Source organism: Anolis carolinensis, chromosome 1 (assembly GCF_035594765.1).
Source record: "Anolis carolinensis isolate JA03-04 chromosome 1, rAnoCar3.1.pri, whole genome shotgun sequence".
NCBI lineage: Eukaryota > Metazoa > Chordata > Lepidosauria > Squamata > Dactyloidae > Anolis > Anolis carolinensis.
The window spans coordinates 189,087,243-189,110,982 of record NC_085841.1 but is presented as its reverse complement, the minus strand read 5'-3'; the positions used below and the strand labels follow the sequence as shown (position 1 = coordinate 189,110,982).

At 42.2% G+C, this 23,740-nt stretch overlaps 1 protein-coding gene across 6 annotated transcripts; it reads left to right on the top strand.

Annotated features, from left to right (window-relative positions):
- Positions 1–12: 12 nt before the first annotated feature.
- Positions 13–21,910, top strand: mettl21a (methyltransferase 21A, HSPA lysine). Of its 6 annotated transcripts, XM_062962592.1 has the most exons (5): positions 7,189–11,968; positions 14,178–14,332; positions 15,173–15,409; positions 16,039–16,150; positions 18,750–21,910. In XM_062962592.1, the coding sequence occupies exons 3-5, from the start codon at positions 15,362–15,364 to the stop codon at positions 19,145–19,147; spliced, it is 558 nt and encodes a 185-aa protein (XP_062818662.1). In that variant the 5' UTR covers positions 7,189–11,968; positions 14,178–14,332; positions 15,173–15,361; the 3' UTR covers positions 19,148–21,910. The 6 variants fall into 6 exon arrangements, with proteins under 6 accessions (XP_008116984.1, XP_062818662.1, XP_062818635.1 ...); XM_008118777.3 differs by lacking the exons at positions 7,189–11,968; positions 15,173–15,409 and adding an exon at positions 13–138; XM_062962565.1 differs by lacking the exon at positions 15,173–15,409 and having other exon boundaries at positions 7,191–8,110.
- The last annotated feature ends 1,830 nt before the right edge of the window (positions 21,911–23,740 follow it).

Here is a 23,740-nt window from a genome sequence, read left to right as displayed (position 1 = left end):
GCCCCAGCGCACGTGACAAGCCCCGCGAGCCGCGCCCGCGCGCCCAGGAGCCGGTGGTGCCACCCGAAGGCCGCGTGACCTCTCCGAAGCCACGCCCACCGCTATTATGCCCGCCGCTAGACCTGATGTTGGGTTGCTGTAAGTTTTCCGGGCTGTAGGGCCATGTTCTACATCAGGCATGGGCAAACTTCGGCCCTCCGGGTGTTTTGGACTTCAACTCCCACAATTCCTAACAGCTCGTAGGCTGTTAGGAATTGTGGGAGTTGAAGTCCAAAACACCCGGAGGGCCGAAGCTGGAGCATTCTTTTCTGACGTTTTGCCCGCATCTACTGCAAGCATCTTCAGAGGTTGTGAGATATTGGAAACTAGGCAGATTAGGTTTATATATCTGTGGAAGTTCCAGGGTGGGAGAAAGAACTCTTGTTTGTTTGAGGCAAGTGTGAATGTTGCAATTGACCACCATGATTGGCATTTAATGGCCTTGCAGTTTCAAAGACTGTCTGCTTCCTGTCTGGGTGTATCCTTTGTTGGGAGGTGTTGGTCTGGCCCTGATTGTTTTATGTCTGGAATACCCTGTTTTCTGTGTTGTTTTTTATTTACTGTCATTATTTTGGAGGGTTTTTAAAATATTAGTAGCCAAATTTTGTTCATTTTCATGTTCCATCCTTTCTATTGAAATTGTCCACATGCTTGTGGATTTCAATGGCTTCTTTGTGTAGTCTGGCATGGTGGTTGTTAGAGTGGTTCAGTATTTCTGTGGTCTCAGATCATATTCTGTGTCCAGGTTGGTTCATCATCAGCCTGTAGGCCACTGGTTCTCAACCTGTGGGTCCCCAGATGTTTTGGCCCTCAGCTCCCAGAAATCCTAACAGCTGGTAAACTGGATGGGATTTCTGGGAGTTATAGGCCAAAACACCTGGGGACCCACAGGTTGAGAACCACTGCTGTAGGATGTTAGGAATTGTGGGAGTTGAAGGCCAAAATACCTGGAGGGCCAAAGTTTGCTCATGCCTGGTCTAGACCAAGGGAAATCATGGTGGCTTTGTATTCTGCTTTAGTCAGACCTCACCTGGAACACTGTGTCCAATTTTGGACACCACAGTTCAAAAGTGATATTGACAAGTTGGAAGGTGTCCAGAGGAAAGAAACTAAAATGATCCAAAGTCTGGAAACAATGAATCCCTATGAGGAGCATCTTTAAAAACCTGCAGAAGAGAAGGCTTATGTGAAAGGCTGTCATAAGGAAGAGGGAGCAGGTTTGTTTTCTGCTGCCCTGGAGAGGAGGGCTCAATGGAGCAGTGGGCTCAGACTACAGGAAAGGAGATTCTACTTGAACATTAGGAAGAACTTTATAACTGTGAGAGCTGTTCAACGGTGGAACTCTCTGCCGAAGAGTGTGGTGGAGGCTCCTTCCTTGGAAGCTTATTTAAACAGAGACTGGATGACCATCTGTCAGGGATACTTTGATACTTTTCTTGAATGGGCTTGTACTAGATGGCCCATGTGGTGAATTCTATGACACCAAGGCTGTTAATACAGTTGGACGCTGTATTTTGGATGTTGCAGTTTTTGTGTTATATTATCGACCCTTCTCCTTCAGAGAGCTCTTGGGCCTCTATATTTTACCCTATCTCTATGGTGTCCTTAACCCCGCCTGAGCCCCGCCCCGCCTCTAATCTGCATAGATACGCCCCCTCGAAGCCACGCCTCTCCCACCAGGGTCCTGACAGGCACCTTCCCTTTTGGGCGTGGCTTCATAGCCAGATTGCCTTCATCTCCTCTTTCTGTCCCCAGTTTGTGCTCGCAGCTGGTTCCCATTCCTGCCTAGGGTGGAGTGGCCCCGCCTCAGTTTCCGTGGGAAATCCGACTCGCGATGACAGAGCTCTGTCTCAGGGGGTGCAGGAAATTACCAAACTATTTGTGGGTTTTTTGTGGTTTGTTTTTTCCTGCGACAGGGGGCTCTTCCACACAGCCATATAACCCAGAATATCAAAGCAGATAATCCACAATATCTGCTTTGAACCGGGTTATCTGAGGGCCCTATATCCCAGGATCCTATCCCAAATTTTCTGCATTAAACTGGATTGTATGAGTCTGCACCACCAGATAATCTGGGATAAACAGAAAACCTGGGATCGGATTCTGAGATATAGGGCCTGTCTGGAAGGGCCCTCCGTCCACACTGCCATATAATCCAGTTCAGTGTGGCTTTTGTAAAGCTGTGTGGAAGGGGCCAGAGTTACCATTACTATTACTTATGGGGAAAAGGTAATAGTACAGGTAGAGCTTCTCTTATCCGGGATTCTTTCATCCGAAATGATCTAGAATTGGCCAGGTGGGTGGCTGAGATAGTAACATCTTGACCTTCTGATAGTGGCATCTTAGGGCCCTTCCACACAGCCCTATATACCAGAATATCAAGGCAGAAAATCCCACAATATCTGCTTTGAACTGGATTATCTGAGTCCACACTGCCATATATTCCAGTTCAAAGCAGATAATGTGGGATTTTATTCAGCAGTGTGAAAGGGGCCTTAGGATGCATCTACGCTGTGGAATGATTGCAGTTTGATGCCACTTTAACTGCCATTAGGTGATGCTATGGCATCCTGGGAGTTGTAGTCTTACAAGGCCGTTAGCCCTCCCTGCCAAAGAATGCAGGTGCCTTCCTGAACTACAGATTCCAGGATTCCATAGCATGGAGGCATAGCAGTTAAAAGAGTACCAAACTGCATTCACTCTGCAGAGTATATGCACCACACATGATTCAAAATGTCCTGGTCATTGGATAATAATGACAGCTCTGACTGAAGCACATGTGCATTAGGAGGTTCAAAAGGCCCTTTAGTATAGCGTTTCAGCCTTGTAGTCATTCATCCATATTTACAGATCCATGGATTATAGCAAGGACACGATTTTCAAAGCAACAGTGCTTGCTTTATGAAGCACCGTAAGGACTACAAAAACTATACGCTTACATTTCGGAACCCTCGGTGGCACAGTGGGTTAAACCACTGACCTGCTGAACTTGCTGACCGAAAGATCGGCAGTTCGAATCTGGAGAGTGGGGTGAGCTCCCGCTGTTAACCCTAGCTTCTGGCAACCTAGAAGTTCAAAAACATGCAAATGTGAGTAGATCAATAGGTACTACTCCAGTGGGAAGGTAACGGCACTCCATGCAGCCATGCCGGACACATGACCGTGGCTCTTTGGCTTAGAAATGGAGATGAGCACCAACTCCCAGAGTTGGACATGACTAGACTTAATTTCAGGGGGAAAACCTTTACCCTTACCTTACATTTTGGAAGCATTGCAATCTCCAGATTTGGAAGTTGCCAAGGCCTCTTCTTACCAAAAGCAGTGTTTACTGTAGCTGCCTCAGGTTGGGAGTTAGGCTCAACACTGCTGCTCCCATTTCCTTTAAAAGGTTAATTTGTGTGCATAAACAAACACACATAAGTCAGGAGATTATTTCCATCAATGTATGGCTGTGTGAGGTTCCTTAGGAACATTTTGTACAAGTCCTGGACCTTGGCATGGAGTTCAAGTTGCTGTTTGAACAGAATAAATGCCAGGTTTTGAATACAGCCCCTGTTCTTAGTTTCAGATGTACTAAATGCCTTTTACTCATGTCCATATTTGAATGTGGAACTTCCCCCAGTCACATTTCCAAGGCATTATTCAAGAGTCCATTGGGGCACAGCCCCACTTGAACTCTGGTGTCACTCCCCCACCCATGAATTAATAAATATTAAGAAATGCAAAATTGATATTGAATGATTGTTTACTTCGGAGCTACTAAAAGATGCATGACTAAGAAGAAAAGCAGCCATTTACAAATACAGCCCAGGACAACTAGTGTTTTATTTTTAAACTTTATTTCAGCAAATCTCTTTTCAGAGTTGACATAAGATCTCACTGCCTATGTATTACGCATGAGAGTGTGGAGCTTTTATCATGTGCAGGCTATTAGTACAGGTATGTGAACAAAACATCATACCTTTAGATCCTCACTTATTAGCTTTTCCAGCCTTCAGAGATCTAGAATTAGCAGGCAAAACTTCTAGGATGATCCTGGACAAAACATTATTAATTGCAGGGATTTGGGATTCTGAAGCCTGCCAGATGTTAGATTGAAGCAGCTGGCATTCTTCAGTATTGGCATTCTTCAGTATTGGTATAGTTCATTGAAATATACAGTAGACTCTCGTTTATCCAACATAAATGGGCCGGCAAAACATTGGATAAGCGGAAATGTTGGATAATAATGGATGGATAAGTGAAGGTTGAATAAGCAAGACTCTACTGTACGCATGGATAAATGTATAGCGATAGGGAACTTTTGAGGCCCTTTCCACACAACTGTATAAAATCCACATTGAACTGGATTATATGTTAGTGTGGATTTAGATAATCCAGTTCAAAGCAGATATTGTGGATTATCTGTCTTGATATTCTGGGTTACATGGCTATGTGGAAGGGCCCTGATTCTCTCTAGATTGGATAGCAAATCAAATATCCTTCCTTAGAGTTGCCCTCATAAAGTGCTTTCGTTAGTTTCAGGATTATATCCTTAATCTTCAAACAGCCTTTCTCTTAAAGAAACAAACAAACAAGCAGAATCTACAAACCTATCAATTTTGTGAATATTTATAAAGACTGCACATACTCTTGATCAAGGCTTTCTATTAGTATGAAAGTTTGTTGTTATGTACCTTCAAGTCATTTTTGACCTATGGTTACCTGGTGGCAAATGAATCACAATGTTTTCTGAGGCTTAGACAATGTGACTTGCCCAAGGTCAGCCAGTGAGTTTTCGTGGTTGAGCAGGGATTTGAACCCTGTCTCCTGATGTTCAAATCATCAGGCCAGGGTGTCTCTTGGATATATGGAAGCTAGCATTGTCCTAAATCCAGCTGTTGGATAGACCTCTTATTAGAGCTAAACAATAGGATGTACATAAGTACTGATTTACCAGCTCTCCGTTGAGTCACTTAGTCTATTTTCAGTGGGACTAGCAATTACATGTAGATCTTTGCCATAAAAATTACCTGCTAATGATTAGGGAACTTCCTCTCTATGGGAGACATTAAAAGATGAGTTCTTGATAACATCAATACAATAAGTACTCTCTCCAGTTTCAGGATGAGATTGTTGTTAACTGGTACCTATCATGCAACTTTGGAGAAAATTATGGAGACACAAGGCAGAGAGGCATAGCTAAGCTGTATGATAGAGTATCTGCAGTGGCATTTATGTGAGAGGGTTGGCGAACCTATTCCAGAACTAGAATTTAAAGGACCTTTCCAAGATCCTGAAGTCGGTCCTAAAAATATTCAGCACCTTGGAGAGCTCATTTAAAACTAGCCAAATCCTGGAGTGGATTCATTGTCCCACTGGTACAGGAGTCACCAGTCTACTACCAGTCTACTACTGGGAATTTGGAATACTGAATTCAATTAGACTTTGGTGAAGATGCATATATTCAGCCTGGGTTTTCTCCATTCTGCTTTACAAGGCTGTCCGAAGAAGAAGAAAACCCTATAATGGTGTTCTTGGAGGAAGTATAATATACAAACACAAGGTAAAGCTAATGGTTTCCCCTGATGTTAAGTCCAGTCGTTTCTGACTCTGGGGGTTGGTGCTCATCTCCATTTCTAAGCCAAAGAGTCGGCGTTGTCCATAGACACCTCCAAGGTCATGTGGCCGGCATGACTGCATGGAGCGCCGTTACCTTCCTGCTGGAGCGGTACCTATTGATCTACTCACATTTGCATGTTTTCAAACTGCTAGGTTGGCAGAAGCTGGGGCTAACAGCGGGCGCTCATTCCGCTCCCCGGATTCGAACCTGTGACCTTTTGGTCCGCAAGTTCAGCAGCTCAGCGCTTTAACACACTTCGCCACATTTTGACAGTTGCAGGAAGCATAACCACAATGCAAGCCCCATGTAATATAAACACATACTGGCAGTATGTTTACATAAACATAAATCCTAATGTGCCCAGTGGTGTTTACTTCTCGTTAAGTGTGTTTGGGTTCACAGCTGAGTTGAAATGGTGCATTTCAATTAAACAGCAGCGAAATAGTTACTACTGTACAGAAAAATATTTGAGGACAGAGTCAATCTGGACACACCCAAAGCCTGTAATCCAAAGGCTGCTGTCAGAATCGGGTTTTAAAAAAGACAAATCTTGTCTCTTGGATTAATCATCTTCACAAAAGCCCTAACAGAAGAGAAAAAAGAGAAGCAAAGCAGAAAGCAAAACATATTAGGAGGGAAAGACCTTAACTGGGGAGGCTAGATTAAACTTCGTCTGCATGTGATCTTCTTCACTTTATTTTCAGGGTAGTTGGATATGGTTTATACAGTTTAACATCTTCTGGTTTGTTTTGTAATTACCATATTTCTAGGCCTAGGCGATGTTAGCAGTGAGACTCCTTTTAAGTTGCCAGTCATATTGGGGAATAATTTTCAGGCCAGCAAATTCAGGTACCCTATGCACTTTGTGGCTTTTGATAAGTATGCAGATATGCCACATAGATTTGACACATGTGAGCCTCTGGTAACTAACTACTATACATATATGTGTTGTCGAAGGGTTTCATGGCTAGAATCACTGAATTGCTGTGAGTTTTCCGGGCTGTATGGCTATATTCCAGAAGCATTCTTTCCTGATGTTTTGCCCACATCTATGGCAGGCATCCTCAGAAGTTGTGAGGTCTGTTGGAAACTAGGCAAGTGGGGTTTATATATCTGTGGAAAGTCCAGGTTGGGTGAAAGAATTCTTGTCTGTTTGATGCAAGTGTGAATGTTGCAATTGACCAGCTTGATTGGCTTTTAATGGCCTTGCAGATTCAAAGCCTGGCAGTTTCCTTCCTTAGGGGATCTTTTGTTGGGATATGTTAGCTGGCCCTGAAAATGAACAAAATCTGACTACCAATATTTTTTTTAAAAAAACTCTAAAATCAGGACAGTAAATAAAGAACAACACTCAGAAAACAGGGGAATTCCAGACAAGAAACAACCAGGGCCAATTGCAACATTCGCACTTGCCTCAGACAAACATGAGTTCTTTCTCCCAACCTGGACTTTCCACAGACATATAAATCCCACTTCCCTAGTTTCCAACAGACCTCACAACCTCTGAGGATGCCTGCCATAGATGTGGGTCAAAGATCAGGAGATAATGCTTCTGGAACATGGCCATTCAGCCCAGAAAACTCACAGCAACCCAGCTACTATACACATAATTTATCAGCAATGCAGATGTGCAGCTGATCATCTCAAGCAATCTAGTAAGGAACTGACAGAGAAATACAAAATATTGGTCATTGATGGCAGGTTCAGAAGGCACTGGCTTGTAGTTAACATTGGGAAATAGAAACAAAAAAAATGAAGGTGAAAGGAAAGTGAGAAGGACTTTCTTTCCAAAAGAAAAGTAGGGATGTAAACATATTCTTTATGAGAATGACAAAGGGGGAGAGTGAGAAGATCCTACATCGGAAGTGGCATCTTAAAAAGCACGCTTAAATGCAATTTAATGCAAAGAAAAAGTGTAGATTCAATGTTTATCCAGGCTGTTCAACATGGAGTGAAATTACAACATGTTATTGAGGATATTCTTAAGCTTTATCAGGAAGCAGGGGCAGAAGAAGAGAATCTCTGGCCTTCCAGAGTTCAACTCCTATCTCTCTAGCTACTAGGTCTAATGGCAAGGTACTATAAAAGTTATAGTTTAAGGCCTCTGGAGGGTGAAAGGTTCCTTACTCCCGGGAAACACAGTTGGCTTGTGTTTATTGGTGGGTTCAATTTACTGCAGTAGTACATAACCCAATTCTCTCAATAAGTCCCAGATAAAATACAGTGGCCTTTGATATCTGCCAGGTTTAGGTTAGAGGATATCCCATGAACACCCAAATCCTGGGATGCTCAAGTTCCATTATACTCATGGCCGAATATGATTATCTTTCAAAGGCAGAGTTTTAGCAATGGATCCATAGATGACCATGAAGACCTATTTTGGATCCACATTGTCTTTCACAATGAGGACATGGAGTTCCAGATGGAAGGTGGTCACGACAAGGATATGCTTGGCATACCTTCTTTTTGGTACGTTTCTTCCTTTCTCCCTCTATTTGTGCCTCTTCAAGATCTGTATCAGTACTGGTACTGTTACAATATGTAATTGTGTAGGGTCATTGTGTCCCTTATATAAAATGGCAAAATCAAGGTTTGGGTTTTTTGGATTTTAAAAAGGATACATTTTCAAGCTATGGGTGTTGAAATCTATAGATGAAGAATCCATTATATGTAAGGCTGACTGTTTACACAGGCACAGGGTAAATGTTTGTTGTATAATACCCAAGTTGAACATCTAGCATTATACTAATTTCATGCACAATATAGTACCCCAGTGAAATCACAGATAGTACCAAACCTCTCTCTCTCTCTCTCTCCACCCCCTCTCTATATTTTGCACTCACACCCACTCACTATGCTTGTTTTCTATACTTATATACTTGTGATATAAGTTATTAATGGGTGGATAGAGTAGACAGCATGTTGGACAATGGGATGATTCATGTACGGTGCAGGATGGCACAAGTAGTCCTTGTCTAAGAAAATAAAATCATGTGGTTTTCATAGGTTGATGAGCAACGTGAAGCTATACACATACACATTTGGATATGTATGTGATTCACAGTAAAAACAATAAAGTAAGTGATCTGTGAGGAGGGGCTGAGAATATGGAATGACAAATGTGATTGTCTGAATGTGCGAAGGGATCTTTTAAAAGGCCAGAGGAGATCAGAGATAGAGATATGATAGAGATTATTGAACTTCAGTGACACTGGATGTTTTAAAAATCTTTAAATTGTATGTCAAACTTCTGTTTAGTAAATTATTTGGTACTAAACACTTCTTCCTCTGCTTAAGAATCATTGGAATGCTTGCATTCACACACATGGCATCTGTGGTGGCAGTACTTACTGTGACTGTGTCCAGTAGTGGTGTTAGACAAATAAGTCCCACATAGGGACCATGAGCCCCGGTGGCAAAGTGTGTTAAAGCGCTGAGCTGCTGAACTTGCAGACCGAAAGGTCTCAGGTTCAAACCCCAGGAGCGGCGTGAGCGGCCACTGTTAGCTCCAGCTTCTACCAACCTAGCAGTTGGAAAACATGCCAATGTGAGTAGATCAATAGGTACCGCTCTGGCGGGAAGGTAACGGCGCTCCATTCAGTCATGCCGGCCACATGACCTTGGAGGTGTCTACGGACAACGCCGGCTCTTCGGCTTAGAAATGGAATGAGCACCAACCCCCAGAGTCAGACATGACTGGACTTAACGTCAGGAGAAACCTTTATCTTTTAGGGACCATGAGGCCATCTAGATGCCTCCACATCTAATGACATAGCAGTGGGACAGATAAGGTATTAATATTTGGTAGCCATCGGGGATAGATAGAAAAAACTCATAATTGGAGACAGAGATGGGGTAAGTGGAAGTCCTCACAGTAACCCTTTTGAACCTATTGTCTTATTTCCTTTATCTCCTTAGAAAAGCAGTGCTCACCATTTCTACTAAACTTTGTCATGCAGCCCCTCCCTTCCCTATGACAGCATAGCCACATTACTTACAAGGTGATTCATCCACAACTGCTACAACCAATTCATAGCACACAAACTTGCAAAGTTTGTTTTCTTTCTGATTGGTCATATAGTCAACCAGACTGCATTGTAGAGACGTAAGCAATTCTGAGGCTTCTTGGGTTAGTGTATGGTCAGTGAGCCAGATATGATCCTAAATCTCTATGGCAAATTAGGCAGCCATGCCATAAGATGAAGGCAAGTCACAACATATCATTTTGCTTTGCCAGCAGAAAGCAAGGATATACTATACAGCTTTGGTCTTGAGGCAAATTCATGCTTTTGCAACAATGGCTTGGGTAATTATTTGCTATGGCAGACTTTGGTGCCACCCCTCCTTCCATCACATTTGTAAAATAATGTGAAAGCATGAATAGCATCCTTTGGTCTAGAGCAGGGGTTCCAAACTGTGCTCCAGGGAGCCCTTGGGGCTTCACGGGTGATAGTGAGGGGCTCCTCGGCACTATTTCTACTACTACTACTACTACTACTACTATTGTTACTACTACTACTACTAAAAAGACTGGGTGGCCATCTTTTGGGAGTGCTTTGTGCTTTTTCTGCCTGGCAGAATAAGGGGGGGGGGGCCTGTGGTCTTCCAGTGAAATACTGTTAAGTTTATGTTGGTTAAAAATTGTTTTGTTTTAAATATTGTATTGTTCTTTCTTTCCCTTTTTTGCATTGTGTGAATTATTTCACACAAACACTCTCCATCCATCTGCCACTGTCCAGCCCATGCCTGATTTATATATACAGTAGAGTCTCACTTATCCAAGCTAAACGGACCGGCAGAAGCTTGGATAAGTGAATATCTTAGATAATAAGGAGGGATTAAGGAAAAGCCTATTAAACATCAAATTAGGTTATGATTTTACAAATTAAGCACCAAAACATCAAGTTATACCTCAAATTTGACAGAAAAAGTAGCTCAATACGCAGTAATGTTATGTTGTAATTACTGTATTTACGAATTTAGCACCAAAATATGACGATATATTGAAAACACTGACTACAAAAATGGCTTGGATAATCCAGAAGCTTGGATAAGCGAGGCTTGGATAAGTGAGACTCTACTGTATATATCTATATATATAAAAGAGTGATGGCATCAGGGAAGCGGACAAAACAACAAAACTACAGGCCCCCCCAACCTCGAAATTTGACAACACAACCCATCATTCACGGCTCTAGGTTGATACAACAAAAAGAAAAGAAAAATAAAGTCCTAATTACAGGGAGAGGAATAATAGTTTTTATCCAATTGCTGCCAGTTAGAAGGCTAAGCTCCACCCACTTGGTCTCCTAGCAACCTACTCAGCCCAGGGGACAGGCACAGTTAGGCCTCACTTAGGCCTCTTTCACAGATTATCAGATTTGAACTGGATTATATGGCAGTGTAGACTCAAGGCCCTTCCACACAGCTATATAACCCATTTAGAATCTTATATTATCTGCTTTGAACTGGATTATCCTGACTCCACACTGCCATATAATCCACTTCAGTGTGCATACTAAACATAAAGACTACCATACAACAGACATTCATTTAATACCACCACTACCTCAACACACACAGTCCAGGGTGGGGGAAAAAAGCTCTTGTATATTAGAGGCAAGTGTGAATGTTGTAATTAATCACCTTGATTAGCATTAATGGCCTTGCCAGCTTCAAGGCCTGGCTTCTTCCTGCTTGGCGGAGGAACAGTAAATAAAGAACAACACCTTGAAAACAGGAATTCCAGGTATGAATCAATCAGGGCCAGCTAACACCTCCGAACAAAGGATTCCCCCAGGCAGGAATCATGCAGGCCTTGAAGTTGGTAAGGCCATTAATGCTAATCAAGGTGATTCATCCCAACATTCACACCGGCCTCCAACAGACTAGAGTTCTTTCTCCCACCCTGGACCCTCCATAGATATATAAACCTCCCTTGCTTAGATTTCCAATATACCTCACAACTTCTGAGGATGCCTGCGATAGATGTGCGCGAAACGTCAGGAGAGAATGCTTCTGGAACATGGCCATACAGCCCAGAAAACTCACAACAACCCACTGAATTAGGAATGCTTGAAAAACTCAAGTCCTTTCCAAAAAACAAAGCATCGTCGTCCGCCCAACAGTAGGTGGCGCTGTGATTAATTCCCCACCTCGATTCGTAGAGAGAAAAAAATTTAGAGCGACGCTAACGCAATTCCCCCAAAGCGCAGGCTTTTTAAATACTTCCAATGCGCATGCGCCAGCAGGAGTGTGGCTCTGCATACAACAGGATCCTTTTTCTCGGCGCGGAGACCGAAGGAGAATCCAGCGTTCGTCTGCTTGGTAACCATGGCAACGCGGTGGGCTAGGAGGGAGGAAAGGAAAGGATTCTCCCTGCAGGAGGGTCGCGAGCGTCCGCAGCGGTATGCCTTTCTAAGGGATGGGCGGGGCAAAGGAATGCGAACCCGCCTGTCCGATTGGATCACGTCAGCGCGAGCCGCGCAGTCTGGCGCCAATCCGCGCGCAGAGAATCAGAGAAGGCGGGGCGAAACATTGAACGCTGATCCGGAATAGGTTAAACCAGAATTTTTGAAAACTCTCTATGCGTCTCAACCTCTTAGAATGCCTGCCATAGATGTGGGCGAAATGTTAGGAGAGAATACATCTGGTACAAGGCCATACAGCCCGGAAAACACACAACAACCCTGTGATTCCGGCCATGAAAGCCTTCGACAACACAATGTTAAAAATTATAAAACCCTATAAAAACAATATATGACGCCATTTAAAACCATCTAATCCTATAATTAAAGTTTATAGTTTATGCATTATAACCATAATAGCCCGGGGATGGGGAAACGAGGACTATTGAAAATTGGAATAACTATATTTATAATCAATCCAAACCGAAATCATAGCCTATGTAATTTGGGAGGATACACAGAAAGATAAAACAGAAGAAATTAAAAGTAAATGGAAGCTATATATAGAATGGAGTCAAAGCCAATGTAAGTATTGTACAGAAATTAAGGAAATTGTGCACATGGTTAAAGATAAAGATATGGGATAAATATGTGTTCAGAGGGAAGGGTGATGGGGTAGGGATGAGGGATGTTAACAAAAAATGTCATCGAGGAGAAGGATGTATAAAAAAAGAAGGTGCAGACAAAAATGTTACATGAAAATGAAGGTATGTATAAGTATTAGCACCAACGGAAACAAAGTTTAAGCAAGATGTTGGGATGCTGAAACAATACAAAATATTGTGGAAAAAAACATCCCATTCGTCACTCCAGGGCCTTCAAGATGGAGTGAACTGAATACTCAAAGTAAATAAGAGAATGTACGAAAAAGTATAGACTTCCTACAAAAGAGACAAAACTTCAATTCCTCATTATACTAAAGCTATCAAATAGTAGAATTAGCAAAGGCTAACTCTTGCAGGACTTCCTGACCATAAGAGCTGTTTGACAGTGGAATCTGCTGCCGCCCGGGAGCATAATGGAGTCTCCTCCTCTGGAGGTTTTTAAACAGAGGCTGGATGGTCATCTGTTAGGAGTGCTTTGATCATTCATTTCCTGAATGGGCTTGGAGTGGATGGCCCTTGGGGTCTCTTCTAACTGTATGATTCGGAATGACTGCTATCCTATGTGACTCAGAGTCATGTCTGGCTATGTCCCGATAGCCACACAATGATTAGAGCAGTTCTGACATTTTCGGAGGATCCCAGTGGATCCCAGCACTGATGTCAGCGCTGGACAGACGGCGCTGTGGCACCACGAGATGCAGAGTCAATCTTAGGAAATGGAGATACAAAATGGATCTTACCACGTTAAAACAGTGGATGGCTCTTAATAAGACATGCTGCATTACTACAGGATGTCTACACCCTACACCACTGGAGAAATTATACAGTTTAGGCGGCATTGCACCACCTGATCTCCACCAGGAAGTAGCAGCCAGCTATGAAAGGAGCAAGGCATTGACATCTCTGGCCATCCCCTGTTCGGGTATCAGCCAGCACACCAACGCCTTAAATCAAGAAATAGTTTTCTAAGATCAACAGAGATACTCAGAGGAATACCTCAGCAAGCGAGAGTCCAAAAGTGGCAGGCTAAAACCTGGAACCTCAATCAGTGGCTGATGCTGGACGAGAGACTCCCTCCTGGGCACACAGAAGACTGGGAGACTTGGAAGGCGCAGAACAGACTCCGCTGTGGCACTACGAGATGCAGAGGCAACCTTAAGAAATGGGGCTACAAAGTGGAGTCCACGACATGCGAGTGTGGAGAAGAGCAAACCACAGACCACCCATTACAATACAGTTTGAGCCCTGCCACACGCACAATGGAGGACCTTCTTATAGCAACATCAGCGGCACTCCAAGCGGCCAGCTATTGGTATAATGCCAAGTTTTTTTTAACTTTATGTTTTCAAATACATTACAACTTGTACCCTCGGTTTGCTTCTGACATGATAAATAAATAAATAGCACTTCAACTGACTCTTCCAACTGGAGTCTAACTCCTTTTCTTTCTCTTTGGCTTGATAGGCAAGAAGATGGCCTTGGTTCCTTATGATGACTCAGCTCTTTGGGGGACGCAAAAGCTGCATCAGTCTTCCTCTGTATACAATTTTGCCAACCGCACCATCCAGATCAAGCAGGACTGGAAGCAGCTGGGTGTAGCTGCTGTGGTATGGGATGCGGTAGGTTTGTTTTATCATATACATTTGGTAACTTGGATCCACGGACGGCTTGAAGCAGAAGCAGCATAGGGCAGTTGACAGGGCTGGCTTAGAAATCAGGACCTTCATATGAAAGAACCACTTGGCCCATGCTCTTCCCTTAGGCCCCTTCTACACTGCTGTATAAAATGCAGATTATCTGCTTTGAACTGTATTATATGGCAGTCTAGACTCTTATAAAATCGGGAGCGGGGTGAATTAGTTTAGAATCTGGGGAGCGGAGTGAGTTTCCACTGTTAGCCCCAGCTTCTGCCAACCTAGCAGTTCAAAAATATGCAAATGTGAGTAGATCAATAGGCACCGCTTTGGCAATGCAGTCATGCCTTGGAGGTATCTACGGACAATGCCGGCTCTTCAGTTTAGAAATTGAGATGAGCACCAACCCCCAGAGTGGGATACGACCAGACTTAATGTCAGGGAAAAACCTTTACCTTTTACCTATTCCAGTGCATGTTATTCCAGTGTTCTGATTTTCAACAAGATGCTGCTACTAATTCAGTCCCACCAATGGACCGAAATCCTATGCTCTCTTTCATCCTGACTATTCTTACACTTTGATTTCTTTATTAGTAAAGTCTATTTTTTTTTTAAAGTGAAGGGTGAGTCTTTTCCAGTGGACTTGTGCATCTATCATGCCATCTGGAAAATTGACTCTGCTGATTTATTTTAGCAGAAGTTAAATACGTATGTTCCTAGTATTAAGATTTCTTTGTCTATTTAATTTTCAAGATGCTTTTTAAGCAACTTTTTTTCCGGAAGGCTAAAGAAACTCGCATGACAGTTATATTAATCTTTTATTAGGGTGGATGGGAGCCAGCACCAAATATGAAATTCCAGGAGACTCTATATTACATATGGGAGTTTAATGAAGATTACTAGCAGTAAGAGCCAGGGAGAAATTATCTATTGGAACTCTTGCTTTAATGCTTGGCTGGTGGGAAGGAGAGAGAGAGTGGGCCTTCCTTCTCGGTGGCCGCCCCTCGACTCTTCATGGAAGCCAGAACGGCCCGCTTCCTGCTGTCTTTCCTTTTTATTCAGGTAGGCTTTAAAAGAAGGAGGTTATTAAGATCAAGTCCTGGGGTGCTGTGGTTTTAGCTTTGAATATATTTTTAATCAGTTTTTATGGATTTTAATGGAACCTCCAGTGGCACAGTGAGTTAAACCACTGAGCTGCTGAAGTTACTGACCAAAAGGTCGAAAGTTCAATCTGGAGAGGGAGGTGAGCTCCCGCTTTTAGCCTCGGCTTCTGCCAACATAGCAGTTCAAAAACATGCAAATGTGAGTAGATCAATAGGTACCACTCCTGCGGGAAGGTGACAGTGCTCCATGCAGTCATGCTGGCCACATGATCTTGGAGGTGTCTACGGACAACGCCGGCTCTTCAGCTTAGAGATGGAGATAAACACCAACCCCCAGAGTCAGACACGACTAGACTTAATGTCAGGGGGAAACCTTTACCTTTACCTATGGATTTTAACTGAAATTTTTAAATACATTTGATATATAATTCTGTTTCAGTGTTTGTATATATGTGGATTTTACATTATATTGAAATGCTTTTAATGTAAACTGCTTTGAGTCTCCTTTGTAGAGAGAAAAAGCAGGGTATAAATAACAACAACAACAATAACAATTACTCTTTGCATTATTTCTTTCTTCTTGGCCAGGCTGTGGTGTTGTGTACTTTCTTGGAGATGGGAGGCATTGATCTCCAAGGGCGTTTGGTGATTGAGTTAGGAGCTGGAACTGGCTTGCTGGGAATTGTAGCCGCGCTACTTGGTGAGTTTGGGGGAACTGGAGCGAATGTCGGTGTTTAATCTCATTTCCATATCAGACAGTGATTCTGAGCTAGGCATTCAAGTTATGTTCACTATATTAGTTGCTTTCATTATCGTTGTGGAAGTGGGTGGTGGATGGGCAGGCTATATATAGCAGGCAGTTATTTTCCATTCTTTGCCAGACACTTTTGTTAAAGCTGGCTTCCTGTTTAGCAGTTATGAGGTACTGAGTTGCACTAATGTCTCATAACTGTGGAAGCTCCATATTTATGGTGAAGAATCAAATGTGATCCACCAACTTTACCTTGCTAGTCTACTCTAACAACTATCATGTCAGACTACAGAGAGAAGCCATTGAAATCCACAAGCATGTGGACAATTTCAACAGGAAGGAGGAAACCATGAAAATGAACAAAATCTGGCTACCAGTATTAAAAAAAATTCTAAAATCAGAACAATAAATAAAGACCAACAGTCTGAAAACAGATGAATTCTAGGCAGGAAACAATCAGGGCCAGCTAATACCTCCCAACGAAGGATTCCTCCAGGCAGGAAGCAGCCATTAAATGTCAATCAAGGTGAGAACATTCACACTGGCCTCCAACAGACAAGAGCTGTTCCTTCCACCCTGGACCTTCCACAGATATATAAACCTCCCTTGCTTAATTTTGCAATATATCGTACAACCTCTGAGGATGCCTGCCATAGATGTGGATGAAACGTCAGGAGAGAATGTTTCTGGAACATGTCCATACAGCCTGAAAAACTCACAACGCTTACCTTTGCAATTTGGCCGTGCCCAAACCAAAGGTTATCCAAGTTCTGGAGATTGGGGAGCTACGAAATGACTTGTAGTTCTCTTTGTGGGATGCCTTGAGATAAGGAGTTTATCAGGACTATGAAGATTTAACTACAGGACAGAGCTTTGATGTTGCAGTTATGTTCACAGTGAGGATAAAGTGAGTTCACAGTGAGACTAAAGTCACAGTCTTTAGTTTTTTCAGCCTTTCAACAAATATGTTCTAATGAATATTCTAGGTATAGTCCTTAATTTTTAAAAATTTAAATTTAATATCTAGTAGGGGCCCCTGGTGGCACAGTGTGTTAAAGCACTGAGCTGCTGAACTTGCGGACTGAAAGGTGCCAGGTTCAAATCCCGGGAACGGAATGAGAGCCCTCTGTTAGCTCCAGCTCCTGCCAACCTAGCAGTTCGAAAACATGCAAATGTGAGTAGATCAATAGGTACCGCTCTGGCAGGAAGGTAACGGTGCTCCATGCAGTCATGCTGGCCACATGACCTTGGAGGTGTCTATGGACAACGCCGGCTCTTCGGCTTAGTAATGGAGATGAGCACCAACCCCCAGAGTCGGTCACGACTGGACTTAACGTCAGGGGAAACCTTTACCTTTTTTAGTTTTACAATAGTCTCTTGTGAGTTTGGAGTACAGTTACAACCCAATATCAACAGGACTGGCACCTGTGATTTCATTTATCTACATGTGACAGAACATGTCGTCCCTAAGTGTTTTCTAGATACTCCTACATGACTCGACTCAGTATTTTTAGACCAAAAGTCTTTCATTTCATAGGGTGCACTATTATCCAAGGCTTCACGTAGCTCCATGAAGTCTGGGAAGACATCACCCCACAGACATGGTAGTCATACTGTACCAGATAATAATTAATCTTCTAGGGATGAATGAATGAATCAGGACATATACAGCCAGCCCTCCATATTTGCTGAGGTTAGGGACCCAGGACCTCCACGAAAGTGGAATAACAATGAACAAGAAAACACTATTGTTTTGACTCGAGAGAACACCTTTCTATGAATATCTAGTCCACCAGACTTCAGGACCTAGATATGCTTATAGGTGTTCTCTCTAGAAACCTCTGGTTCCTCCAGCTTGACTCTGTACTCAACTTCTTATAGAAGCTGGTAGAAGTTAACTATAGAGTCACACAGGATTCTGAGAGATCACACTTTAATCAATCTGCATAAGTCAAATCTGCAAATGCGGAGGGCCCATTTGGGTTTGCCCTTTGACCAAGCGTGAAATAAGATGACACTGCTCATCCATACAACTTCCCTTGTTGTACCAGCCGGGTGAAAATGGGTGAGTATGGTCTCTCCTGAAACCTTTAACTATAACTGTTAGTGTGTGGAAATACATCTTGCTGTGTTTAATGCTATGTTAAAGTGGAATAGTGTCCTGCAGCAGCATAACTATGAAAGAACAGACAGGGAAAAGCCTTCTGCTAGAGCAGTGGTTCTCAACCTGGGGTCCCCAGATGTTTTTGGCCTAGAACTCCCAGAAATCCCAGCCAGTTTACCAGCTGTTAGGATTTCTGGGAGTTGAAGGCCAAAAACATCTCGGGACCCCAGGTTGAGAACCACTGTACTAGGGCCTTAGCTTCCATTGAATATCAGGACTGTGTTTCTCTGGGGTGTTTTGCTGAATGATGTGACTATGTATCAACACTAAGAAACACCCACCACCTTTAGTCATATGTGATTAAGCATAGTGGTTTGTGGTGGTTTTGTACCTTTGGAAAACCATGTGTTAACTCTCTGCTTCTCTTTGGGGGCTCCACATTAGGTGCTCATGTCACCATCACTGACAGAAAGGCGGCCTTGGCACTCCTTGAGTCTAATGTTGGGGCCAATGTGCCCACCGACCTCCGGACAAAAGCAGTAGTCAAAGAACTGACTTGGGGACAAGATTTAGCAAGCTTCGCTCCAGGAGGGTATGATGTCATTTTGGGTGCTGACATAGTTTACCTGGAAGAAACATTTGGTGCTCTTCTCCAAACGTTGGACCATCTCTGCTCTGACCAGACTGTGATCCTGTTATCATGCCGCCTCCGCTATGAACGGGACCAGAACTTCCTGAAGATGCTGAAGGGACTTTTTGCAGTACATGAGGTGTTCTATGACAGCAATCATGATGTGCATATATTTAAAGCACAGAGAAACGTCCGGAACAGAGATCTGTGATTGGGTCAGTTGTGAATTTGTTGCCAGCTTATCCCTTTGTCAATTTGATCATGTGGTTACAACTCGCAGAATCCCCAAGACAGCACACCTTGGGAGTTGTAGTAAAAATATTTTCATGGTTTATCACCTCTCCAGTATACATGGAGCAAAGAATCAAGTCCCTGACCTTACTGATTTTTAAAAATTATTGTTAGTAGTATCTCAGACTAACTAAAATATACATGACTCAGTGAATGATTCCCAGACAGAAATTTGGCACCAATGCAGGAAGCAGAACACATTTTGGCGTAGAATAAGCGCACAATCCAATTAGATTCACAATAATGACATTTTATTTCTGATTTCCACTGGTGTGGAATAATATAAGTTGATGGACAAGGTGGAAACGAAACAGTGAAAACAAGTACACTCCTGTGATTGAAAAAAAAGATAATGACAATTGCAAAGGAAATACTTTATGAGATGATGTGCAATTAGATTGTTTTGCTGTTTGCTTCAGAAACAAGAGTTGGACAACTGTGGAGGGGACAATCTTTGACAGCCTGCAATAGGGACCAACAAGGGAAAAAAAAATCAAGAAATCATCTTTTTCATTAATGGCAGAAAGACATTTTATCCCAATGAATACAACAGTGGATGAACCACAAATCAGGCCCACTCTGGCCTAGTACCTTTGCTGACTTTCATGGTGGCTATTAAGGAGAATTTCATACATGATCCCACAGGTACCAAAGCTGTACTTGCTATCCTAGATAGGGAAAGTAACCATTTCCATTGGATAGATGAGACAGTTTTAGATGTACATGTAAAACCATGATGGGCATATCTTGAAACTGTTTCTATTTTCCCTATAGTGCTTTGTTTGAATGCACTCGGGATGCTGCTGAGTAGTCCATGCATTCTGATATACATAGTTAACTTAAAGCAAAGGTAGGCAAATACTTAAGTGCTATATAATGGGAGTTGTACAAGTCATCCATTATGGCTGCTGTTGAGGGACCATGGGAACTTCAGGCCCTTACCCTCCCCCTTCTTCCCTGGGCAACATACGATAAAACTAATATAACCAATTTAAATTTAAAATAAATAATACAAATAATTGTAAAAGGCTAAAAATGCATTAAACAATAAAAAGACATCAACATGGTTAAAATTGTTTAAAATGAATTGAAAACATGCAATTAAAACTGGTGCAATATGGGGTTTGCATATTTGTCAGCAAAGTACCCATTGCAGTTTCTGAGTTGTCTCCAAGGGCAGCTCTGAGTGCCAATTCCTTTGTCTGACTTACAAGCATCTTTGAGAAATGAAGCCCATAGTCCTGTACTGCCTGACCTAGAAGTAAGTCTCACATGTTACTTGGTAAAAGAAGGATTAAATCAGAATTGCCAATCTGATTAATCATTACAGTGGCCAAGGTGTGCTATATGCATTCCTCTTGGAGATGTGTATTCTTTCCTAGCTTAATGTATTGTTTGTGACAGATATATTATAGGGTTGCTGTGAATTTTTTGGGCTGTATGAATAAAGTTCTAAGGATGACTGCCATAGATGCAGGCAAAAGGTCAGGAGCGAATGCTACTGGAACATGGCCATACAGCCTGGAAAACTCACAGCAACCCAGTGATTCTGGCCATGAAAGCCTTTGAAAATCCTTCATCACCCGCAGTTGTAGACAGAAAATAAGGAAGAAAAAGGGACTGAGCAGGTGTAAAAAGACTTTATAAAAGGGAGCTTCCCTGTCAGAGGCTTTTCTTAACTTAGGGTGTGCCTGTTTTAATAACGCCAGCTGTTTTCAGTTGCTGATTTAAAAGCATGTACAGTGTTCCCTCACTACTTCGCGGTTCACTTTTTGCGGATTTGCTGTTTTGCGGATTTGAGTTTTTCAATAAACTCTAAAAGACTATTATAAATCATTAAAAATTACAATTTACAGCCTAAGGAAGGGAGGAAGGAGAAGCCAAAGGGAGAGAAAAAGAGCCCAAGCGGCAACAGGAGGAGGAGACGATTTATCAACACATGATTGGTTTATAAAGACTTAAAATAGTATATAACTACTAAAATAATGTATAAATATTAAAAGTGTCCCTACTTCGCGGATTTTCACTTATTGTGGGTGGTCCTGGAACCTAACCCCCGCGATAAGTGAGGGAACACTGTATATATTTTATTTTATATTTATGTTTTACATGCCTTATCCTTAAAGTCTGAAAGTTGCTTGTAGTGAAAGACAGGATACTATTCTACTATTCAATAAATATGGGAATACCTTTAAAAAGATGTTGAGCTTGGCCCAAGAATGTGATTGTGTCACATTTTACAAGCTTTGTAACAAAAAGACAATAAATTTAGAGGCCATTTTTGAGGTTCCCACAGCTTTTCAAATAGAGTTGATTTTAGACCCAGAAGTGGCTTTTTCAGAACCAAAAATGAAATAGAGATTGATTAAATAAAGGGCTCTCTCATGAGCATAAAACAGCTCATCCCATTTTTCCCCATGGAAAACTGCTCCTCATTCTCCTTAGGGATATTGCGGATGTTTCTGGCCAGTGAAAGAAAAGCTTTTAAAAAATCAGAGATGTGGTAGGTGATATGCTTGACCCTCCAAGGTCCCATGGAAAGCCAATAGGAACCCCAGAGTTATTCACCCTTAAACTAGCCTGATGAAAAACTACCATGCTCACTGACCTGAAAAAGAATATTGTGTAATTGTGAATGCAATATTTGTAAAATAAACTACATGTTATTTCCTGAAAAAAGCAGGAGGGAGTTTAGGACTTTTATTACTAGAAGCACTGAATGTTGTGTCCTCTCTCTCTTCATTCCAAATAACAGGGAAACCACGCTGACCTTCATAGGGACACTTTTATAACAAAGTGAGATTATCCAGGGACAAATGGTATACAGGCCCTAATTGTTGCATTTTATTGAAATGTTTTATAATAAATAAAAAATATTTTCCCCTTCCAGTTACACAGCTGGTGGTACAGTACATCCCATTGAGCTACAATTTCTCATTTCTGCCTCAGATTGTTTGAACTAATAGGAGTAATAGTGTGTGCCCTAGGTTTGCCTGTTTGAATATATACAGAATCTCCAAGAACTGGGTTGCTGTGAGTTTTCAGGAGAGAATGCTTCTGGAACATAGCCATACAGCCTGGAAAACTCACAGCAACCTAATGATTCCAGCCATAAAAGCCTTTGACGAACTATTTCTCACTTTCAACCTAGCTCTTCGTGTAGTGAAAGTGGTCCAAGAGGTTGTGCTTTCACTTAAAGGGGATGCTTGAAATTCCTCAGAAAAGAATGCCACTAGAAATGATATTTCATATTGTTTACAGTCCATTTATGTTTGGAAAGACTAGTTTACACACTTACTTTGGCTTGCCTTTGGTAGCTTATGCAAGGGAAAGCACCTACCATAGGCGCCAGCATGCTTTAAGATCTCACCTATAATCCAAAATAAAACAAATGTGGTTTCCAAGAAAATGCATGTAACAATAATAAATGTTTCAAAAATCCACATGAAGACATACTTTAACTAAGGCATACTCTGCTTTTTGTTGTTAAGAATCACCGGTACATGCTTTAAGAATGTGTTTATCAGTGTGGTAAAATGCAAAGACATAGTGGCTTTAGTCTGGAATATCAGTATACAAAGGGATGTGGCATCACCTGAGAGTGCATCCACACTGCAGAGAATGCAATCTGACATTACTTTAACCATCATGGCTCTATGCCAGTGGTTCTCAACCTGTGAGTCCCCAGGTGTTTTGGCCAACAACTCCCAAAAATCCCAGCCAGTTTACCAGCTGTTAGGATTTCTGGGAGCTGAAGGCCAAAAACATCTGGGGACCCCAGGTTGAGAACCACTGCTCTGCTATGGAAACTTGGGAACCTACAATTCCCAGGATTCCATAGCATTGAGCCATGGCATTAAATCTACAGTGTAAATGCATTTCAACAGAAGTTTGTCTCAGGTTTTGGTGCTAAATGATCCCTTTGCACATTATCAGTATTTGCAGTGGTTCTCAACCTGTGGCTCCCCAGATGTTTTGGCCTTCAACTGCCAGAAATCCTAACAGCTGGTAAACTGGCTGGGATTTCTGGAAGTTGTAAGCCAAAATACCTGAGGACCCACAGGTTGAGAACCACTGGTTTAGTGTCTCAGGAAGGGAATCTGTGTTGTTGAACTCCTAAACCCATCACCCTCAGCCACCATGGTCTGTGCTAAGCTCTGGGAGTTAGTCAGCGACATCTAGAAAGCCATGCATTCCTCATTCATGGCTTAAGGTATCTATCACATTCAACCTCTGTGCAGTTTACAGGGAGCTGGAGAGTTTATTCACAGTTGATCATGCTAATTCTTGGCCAGTGAGCACAAACTTTAGAACTACTTTGTGACTGTCCTTTAATGTTGTGACACATGTTTAATCTAAAGGTCTCAGTAGGGGAACCCCTGATTAGTCAAATTTTGAAAATACTGTGTCTACATACCTTCTTGGAGACTGCTGAATAAAACTACAATAATTCAACCATAATTCGTTATTCTAGCATAGAATTTGCAACTGAAAATATTAGGAAGACAAGCAC

Excerpts from the sequence above, each read along its gene's own strand:
- mettl21a (XM_062962565.1), top strand. The coding sequence starts at position 8,002 with ATGACCATGAAGACCTATTTTGGATCCACATTGTCTTTCACAATGAGG. Across the intron at positions 14,333-16,038 it reads CTGCTGTGGTATGGGATGCG|GCTGTGGTGTTGTGTACTTT; the intron begins GTAGGTTTGTTT and ends CTTCTTGGCCAG. Across the intron at positions 16,151-18,749 it reads AATTGTAGCCGCGCTACTTG|GTGCTCATGTCACCATCACT; the intron begins GTGAGTTTGGGG and ends GCTCCACATTAG.